General features: G+C 40.9%; 1 protein-coding gene across 1 annotated transcript; it reads left to right on the forward strand.

The window, feature by feature from the left end:
- Positions 1-3,338: 3,338 nt before the first annotated feature.
- On the forward strand, positions 3,339-5,746 carry LOC146686992 (tripartite motif-containing protein 16-like). The gene has a single exon (XM_085437951.1). The coding sequence runs from the start codon at positions 3,387-3,389 to the stop codon at positions 5,061-5,063; it is 1,677 nt and encodes a 558-aa protein (XP_085294077.1). The 5' UTR covers positions 3,339-3,386; the 3' UTR covers positions 5,064-5,746.
- The last annotated feature ends 2,818 nt before the right edge of the window (positions 5,747-8,564 follow it).

Raw genomic sequence — 8,564 nt, forward strand, 5'->3', positions numbered from 1 at the left:
TAGATGGTAGAAATTAACCAACATGGCCTCAAAGCTCATCGCAGCTCCATAGCCAGAGGAGCACAGGGTTTGCTTTAGACAGTTTTTCATTACTAATGAGAAAAACTAAATAGTGGAGCAGTGTTGGTTACATGTGTGGGCAGCAAAAAGAAACAACATTGAGCACCCCCAGACCTTTGCTCAGTTTAAGCTGCTTTCACTTACAAGTTTTTGCTCAAACTGAAGAAAGCTTTTATCTTTTTAAGTTAGTTAGTTAGAGTCATCTCAAGGCATTTAATAAGTTTAAATTCTCTATAAGAGGAACACTCCCCATGATTCAACAGTACCCTATGAGCAAGCACTTGGCAACAGTGGTGAGAAAACAGGAAAAAACCTGCAACATAATCAGGACTGGGAAAGGTGAGGATAAAGAAGGTAAACAGCTGGCAGGTTGTTTGGATGTGTCAAGTGTGTCTGGAAAATGCAACTCTTGAATTAGAGACCCATGGCAGCCTTTCCAAAAGAGCAGCAATATCAATATTTTAGATTTCACTGAAACCCATCGGGGTTTACAACAACACTGCCAGGCCCAGACAATTGGGGTCTGGGATTTTATTTTATTTTTAAATTTATTTTATAAATATTACAATCATTATTTAATTCTGCACCAGATATCTGCTGGGAAGAGTGACTATGTTTCTTTAACATGCCCCATGCATGTGTTTTTATAATATACAAACACAGTATATGTATATATATATAATATATATATATATATATATATATATATATATATATATATATATATATATATATATATATAAAACACCCAGCACGCCCCTGCAGGCGGTTTATCCTTCAAGCTCGGGTCCTCTACCAGAGGCCTGGGAGCTTGAGGGTCCTGCGCAGTATCTTAGCTGTTCCCAGGACTGCGCTCTTCTGGACAGAGATCTCCGATGTTATTCCCGGGATCTGCTGGAGCCACTCGCCTAGCTTGGGAGTCACCGCACCTAGTGCTCCGATTACCACGGGGACCACCGTTACCTTCACCCTCCACATCCTCTCGAGCTCTTCTCTGAGCCCTTGGTATTTCTCCAGCTTCTCGTGTTCCTTCTTCCTGATATTGCTGTCATTCGAAACCGCTACATCGATCACTACGGCCGTCTTCTTCTGTTTGTCTACCACCACTATGTCCGGTTGGTTAGCCACCACCATTTTGTCCGTCTGTATCTGGAAGTCCCACAGGATCTTAGCTCGGTCATTCTCCACCACCCTTGGGGGCATCTCCCATTTTGACCTCGGGACTTCCAGGTTATACTCGGCACAGATGTTCCTGTACACTATGCCGGCTACTTGGTTATGGCGTTCCATGTATGCCTTGCCTGCTAGCATCTTGCACCCTGCTGTTATGTGCTGGATTGTCTCTGGGGCATCTTTACACAGCCTGCACCTGGGGTCTTGCCTGGTGTGATAGACCCCAGCCTCTATGGATCTTGTGCTCAGAGCTTGTTCTTGTGCTGCCATGATTAGTGCCTCTGTGCTGTCTTTCAGTCCAGCTTTGTCCAGCCACTGGTAGGATTTCTGGATATCAGCCACCTCCTCTATCTGCCGGTGGTACATACCGTGCAGGGGCCTGTCCTTCCATGATGGTTCCTCGTCTCCCTCCTCTTTCTTGGGTTTCTGCTGCCTGAGGTATTCACTGAGCACTCGGTCAGTTGGGGCCATCTTCCCAATGTATTCTTGGATGTTCCTTGTCTCATCCTGGACTGTGGTGCTGACACTCACCAGTCCCCGGCCTCCTTCCTTCCGCTTAGCGTACAGCCTCAGGGTGCTGGACTTGGGGTGAAACCCTCCATGCATGGTAAGGAGCTTTCTTGTCTTTATGTCAGTGGCTTCTATCTCCTCCTTTGGCCAGCCTATTACCCCAGCAGGGTACCTGATCACGGGCAGGGCGTACGTGTTGATGGCCCGGATCTTGTTCTTACCATTCAGCTGACTCCTCAGGACTTGCCTGACCCTCTGCAGGTACTTGGTGGTTGCAGCCTTTCTAGCGGCCTCTTCATGGTTCCCATTCGCCTGCGGGATCCCCATATATATATATACATATATATATATATATATATATATATATATATATATATATATATATATATATATATACATATATATATATATATATATCTACAATGTACACCTTGCAGATAAAATCGGAAATACATTATCACTGCCTAAGAGGACTTTGTAGTGGCAAAGTTGAATGAAGTTAATTTTTATCTTACATGTAATCACAGTAATACAAAGAAATGTTCCAACCTCTGAGTAAATAAAGGTCATTTTTATTACGTGTCAGACTGGTTAAATTGTTTATTTATTTCATTTACCTGCTGTTATAATATGGGAAATCCTTAAAAAAAAAAAGCTGCTGGGATTTTTGCTTGAATCCCAATGTTTCAGTAGCTGCAGAAGGAGGAGCAGGTGGTGGCACTGCAGGCGATGTCGTGGGAGCCACTAATGGTGGCACTGCAGGCGATGTCGTGGGAGCCACTAATGGTGGCACTGCAGGCGACTGGATGGGCCTCTCGGACCCTCCAGCGGAGGCAGGTTGCTGGACGGGCCTCTCGGACCCTCCAGCAGCAACAGGTGGCTGGACAGAAACTCGGGCCTAAAAAGACAAAGGAAGCAAAACCAGACACATTAACATGAGACACGGACTTTCAAAGTAAAACTGGAAACATAACACAGAGACGCAGACTTGACATGGGGATACAGCAGACAGGGGAGGCAACACAGAACAGAAACCAGCAGGTACAACTCAGACAAAGAAACCAAAAGACTAGAAATGATAAATAAAGGCAAAAATCAAAGTACAATAATAATGAAAACTTAAACCTCTGGGTCAACGACCCAGGCACCCTAACAATTACAATTCAGTGTGACTGACACTGAAGGTGATACTGGTCTCATACTATGTCCTGTGCAGGATCTGTACAAGCCTTTCGATGTGATTTGCATGTTGTCCTTATCTCTGGGCACTCTGGCTTCCTCAGAGTCCAGAGACATGTAGTTAGAGTGTCAGTGGTTATTGAAATGAATAAAATGATTAATTTAGCAGATGTAGAAGATAATTTTAAAAAGTTTGAATAGTATTTTTAAAATGTGAAAAATGCTCCGTTATAAAAAGTGTTAATGACACACAGTCTGATAAACCTCCCACTTCCTCCCACTCTCTGACTCAGCACCTCCTCTCTGTCCACATGTTTCTGTGTTCCCTCCCCTTCAGATCTAAACTTTGAAGATGGGTGTAACCAGCATGTAGTGACGTGGAATAGCTGACAGGCCCCATTTACTGCATTAGTTTCAGTTATAAGGAAGTGAAACTCACACAGTCGCTGATACTGAGAGGAGAAATGGCGCAGAAAGGAGTTCAGCTGGACCAAGAAACTTTCTCTTGTTCGATCTGTTTGGATCTACTGAAGAATCCGGTGACTATTCCCTGTGGACACAGCTACTGCATGAACTGTATTAAAAGCTTCTGGGATGAAGAGGAAAAGAAGAAAATCTACAGCTGCCCTCAGTGCAGACAGACTTTCACAGCGAGGCCTGTCCTGGTGAAAAACACCATGTTAGCAGATTTAGTGGAGCAGCTGAAGAAGACTGGACTCCAAGCTGCTCCTGCTGATCACTGCTATGCTGGACCTGAAGATGTGGCCTGTGATTTCTGCATTGAGATGAAGTTAAAAGCTGTGAAATCATGTTTAGTCTGTCTGGCTTCTTACTGTAAGGAACACCTTCAGCCTCATTATGATGTTGCTCCATTAAAGAAACACAAGCTGGTGGAGCCCTCCAAGAAGCTCCAGGAGAACATCTGCTCTCGTCATGATGAGGTGATGAAGATGTTCTGCCGTACTGATCAGCAGAGTATCTGTTATCTCTGCTCTGTGGATGAACATAAAGGCCACGACACAGTCTCAGCTGCAGCAGAAAGGACTGAGAGGCAGAGAGAGCTGGAGGTGAGTCGACAAAACATCCAGCAGAGAATCCAGGACAGAGAGAAAGATGTGAAGCTGCTTCAACAGGAGGTGGAGGCCATCAATCAGTCTGCTGATCAAACAGTGGAGCACAGTGAGAAGATCTTCACTGAGCTGATCCATCTCATCCAGAAAAGAAGCTCTGATGTGAAGCAGCAGATCAGATCCCAGCAGGAAACTGAAGTGAGTCGAGTCAAAGAGCTTCAGGAGAAGCTGGAGCAGGAGATCACTGAGCTGAAGAGGAAAGATGCTGAGCTGAAGCAGCTCTCACACACAGAGGATCACATCCAGTTTCTACACAACTACCCCTCACTGTCAGCACTCAGTGAGTCTACAGACTCATCCAGCATCAATATCCGTCCTCTGAGCTACTTTGAGGATGTGACAGCAGCTGTGTCAGAGGTCAGAGATAAACTACAGGACATTCTGAGAGAGGAACGGACAAACATCTCACTGACAGTCACTGAAGTGGATGTTTTAGTGCCACAATCAGAGCCAAAGACCAGAGCTGGATTCTTAAAATATTCATGTGAAATCACACTGGATCCAAACACAGTACAGAAAAATCTTGTATTATCAGAAGGACACAGAAAAGCAATACTTATTTTTGAAGATCAGTCTTATTCTGATCATCCAGACAGATTCACTGGATATGAACAGGTCCTGAGTAGAGAGAGTCTGACTGGACGTTGTTACTGGGAGGTGGAGTGGAGAGGGATAGGAGTTGATGTAGCAGTCGCATACAAGAATATCAGCAGAGAGGGGAATGAATGTAGATTTGGATGTAATGACAAATCTTGGTCATTAGATTGTAACAACAACAGTTATATATTTTGGTACAACAACATTCAAACTCCTGTCTCAGGTCCTCGTTCCTCCAGAGTAGGAGTGTACCTGGATCACAGAGCAGGTATTTTGTCCTTCTACAGCGTCTCTGAAACCATGACTCTCCTCCACAGAGTCCAGACCACATTCACTCAGCCGCTCTATGCTGGAGTTTATCTTAGTGGATGGTTTGTGTTTGGAACAAGTGTTGAATTCTGCAAACTGAAATAAATTGAGATAATTATCAGCTGCAAGGGTGAGGTTGGTATTAATTTTAAATTTTTGAGTCTTTTTGTTTGTGTATGACATTATGGCAAAAATGATCCAGTATAAATCTAGTGCAGCACGTTTTTTTCACAAATAGCAGTTGGAATGTGTTTATATGTCTGTTGGGAGAGATTTTGTGTTAATGTCACCACTGTGGAAGAAAAATGTGCAGCTCTGTAGCCTGAAGATGAAGATAAACACAAGCTTGGGGGGGAATGGCCCCTTCCACCTTTACAGGAGTGGAACACTGTGTGTTGTGTTTGTAATGTGTTTGTAACACCTCTATAACACACCTTTCCTCCACAATGACAGCAGACTGATTAGTCATTAGAATTGGGACTGATGTGCTTCAGTCACAATTCTCTGCATTAACATTTTATTTTTGTTATTTTTAATGTTATTTTAAACTCTTTTACCTTTCTTAACTAAAAACATTTGCTTTAAGATAAAAAGTGGAGATTGTCATTTGTTTGCTTTTTAATTTCACGATTTATTTTGTTCTCCTTGTGACTAAAAATAATTCATTGCACAGGATTAAAGGCTACTGGAAACCAATGATATGAAGTTTGTGTTTAAATAAATACATTTAAATATTTGAGTCTTGGGAACATTTTTGTGTTTTGACAGTTTTCAATAAAGATTAAACTTCAGAATGGGTTGGTACTTCTGTACTTTTGTACTTTTGTACTTTAGCGTCACAGTGTTTTATAGACAGAATCCAGATGAGTAAACACTAACATCTGAAAGAAAAAAATATCATTTTATTTGGTTGCAGTGTGTGTAGACTTTACTCTTTTGACTTTTGCCCATTTTACGACTCGATAGACACTGGGTGATATTTTTGTGCAAAGATTATCTATTTCACCATTTGGGTTCAACAGAAAGATGTCATTTTCTAAATTCATGAATATGTTTTTAGCTTTGCTAAAGTACACAACTAAAGTACAGAGCACTAGTGGATAATTTTGTGGAGTGCTCTGGGAGAAATCATCTACTTCTGAATGTGGATCAGGTCAGAGAGACAGGAATCAACTTCAGAAGGACGAGGACAGCTAAAAGATCTCTGTCTATCCTGATACAGGATGTTGATGTGGTGGAGGAGTACCTGTGTGTCTACATCAACCAACATTTAGTTTGTAGACAAAAAGAGATGAGAAGGCCCCTTTTCTGAAGAAAGCTGAGATCCTGAGAACTGGTGATCTTTCGTCCATGTAGAACTTCTTTAAATTTGGCTACTTTCCTTTAAAAAATATAGTAAAATGTAAGCAAGGTTTATTTTTGAGTTTTATTTATAACAAGGAAGAAATTAAAGGAATAATATGAACCCTTGATCCCTTCTCTGAGGAGGAATCCAGTGATTCTGTTGCACTGTGGTACTTTTCTGCCTTTGTTTGGGTCCTTTTGTCAATGAGAAAAATCACTGCAAAACAATACAAAGCTGTTATGACTTTTATCCTGGGGTGATACACTTCTAATAGGAGTGGTCTGAAGAGGGTCACTGACAAGCTGATAAGTATATGCTATGGGTTTAATGTAGAAACCATGAAATACTGAAGCTGCTTTGGAAGCACATGATGCACAAACACCTTACTAACAAAAGTTTTCCTTTAATTTGTCAACTGTTTGCATGTTTGGCTCCGGCCCATTTGTTTTGAATTATGATGTCATGAGCCTTTTCAAGCCTATGATATATTTGCTGTGTGTGACAGCAATAATGCAATTCAGTCAACCATGTGAAATCATTTCTCTTTTTCTGAATTTTACTGACACTGGTCAGTTGTATCATGTCCTTAGGAATATTGGGAGGCAGATTAACTAAATTAGATTTTTTTTTTTTTGTCGTACTGTCTAACTGCAAATAATCTGACACTTGGTATATTCCTCTCTAGTCATTAAAAACATTTAGGGGTGCATATTTTCTACATTTGGTTATCACCTGTCCACCAGATTTTAGAGTTTGTAGTTACATTTGGGGTGACACTGGTCTCATATTGTGTACTCCATATTGTCTTTAAAATGCAGAAAAGTATTGCATGAATTTAAGCGTGACAATAGAATTTAATCCTCTTAAGCTGCTTCCTTTGATGTGGAAAATTGTTTTTGGGCGCTTTAAATACTCATACATGACCCATTTATCTGTTTAGCGAGACAAATAGAGATTGTAATCAATGAGCAGATCATTTGTTATGTTAAATGTTATTTTAGATGTTGGAACACATTTTTCTTATGAATCAAATGTTGAACACTCTTTTTTTCTCACTCACTCTCACTCAAATCTGACAAAGAAAATGTCAAACTAATCTGCGAAAACCATGGGTTCAGAGTTCAATGTTAGAGCAGAAGATTCAGCTTTCTTCACTAAAACAGCTTTACGTTACACAGAAATTAGTGTTGTTTTACTGTCTGATTGAAGACATTTCTTGATGCATCACACCATCACAAGTAAAGTTGCTCCACAGTTTCCAACTCTGATATGTTTTAGGAAATTTGTAAACTGAAAACTCTTCTCTCCCATCTTTCCATGGTCATTGAATGCTGCATCAGTGTTACAGGTTGTGACTCCTGTGAACAAACTGACACAGTGTGATGTTACACATATTTAAATCTGTCTTTACTGATGATGTTGAAGCTGCTGAAGGCTCAGTGAAGTTTTGTCTTCCTGCAGGTTAACAAGTGAAATCTGAAACTGATGCACAACACAAGAGGGCGCCTTCATCCTGCTAACAAGGATGTAGAGGAGGTTAAAGCACCTCAGCTCAGGTTGTGCACTGTTTTACATTCTGCCATGTTTTTAGGCTGAATAAAGCCTTTATCATAAAGTGCACTGTGTCATAGATCCTGGTAAATTGGATCAAAGCATCATTAGTTAGTCACTTATTTAGTTTGGAGCTGTATCATTCAACACTGTAGCAAGATTTCCCTCAGCTTCTGTTAAAAACAGAAGAGGACTATTGATGAGAACAAACAGCAGGGACACAGTATCAGCAATCACCACGGTTTAACATGACCAGTAAACATCTCATAAAATGGTACATCGTGGTCTACAGTCTGTTTCCTTCAGTTCTGTAAGTTTCTCAGTTTTCAAGTTCTGTTTAAACATATTTTAGTTAAGTTTTCATGTGTTATTCTAGAACTCCTGTTATGAATGCTGAGTTTGTATTTCCACTGTTAAATACAAGCATAAAGGTTTCAGAGGATTGTAGTTGGTGCAGTATATTCAAAGACAAATATTTGTCTCAGAGAAGTAATAGAGTTAAAGGGATAAATGAAATGCAAATGAATAAAGAAATATTTTATTTCCACTTTTGATACATTTTTTCCCAAGTGTAACATACAATTTACATGTCGTCGGTGTTAACATTGCTGTTGGCTCCAGGAACCAGCTTAACGACCTTGTACCTGTCCGTGAACGTCTCTCGGCCTCGGATACCAATGAATCGCTTCTGTGGCGGTTGCTAGGCAACA

The sequence above is a fragment of the Copadichromis virginalis genome, linkage group LG18, assembly GCF_057382275.1.
Source record: "Copadichromis virginalis isolate Kocher_CV1m ecotype Utaka linkage group LG18, C_Virginalis_male_GT1.1, whole genome shotgun sequence".
Taxonomy (NCBI): domain Eukaryota; kingdom Metazoa; phylum Chordata; class Actinopteri; order Cichliformes; family Cichlidae; genus Copadichromis; species Copadichromis virginalis.

What these genes read in the sequence shown, in the direction of transcription:
- LOC146686992 (XM_085437951.1), top strand. Translation starts at nt 3,387, where the DNA reads ATGGCGCAGAAAGGAGTTCAGCTGGACCAAGAAACTTTCTCTTGTTCG.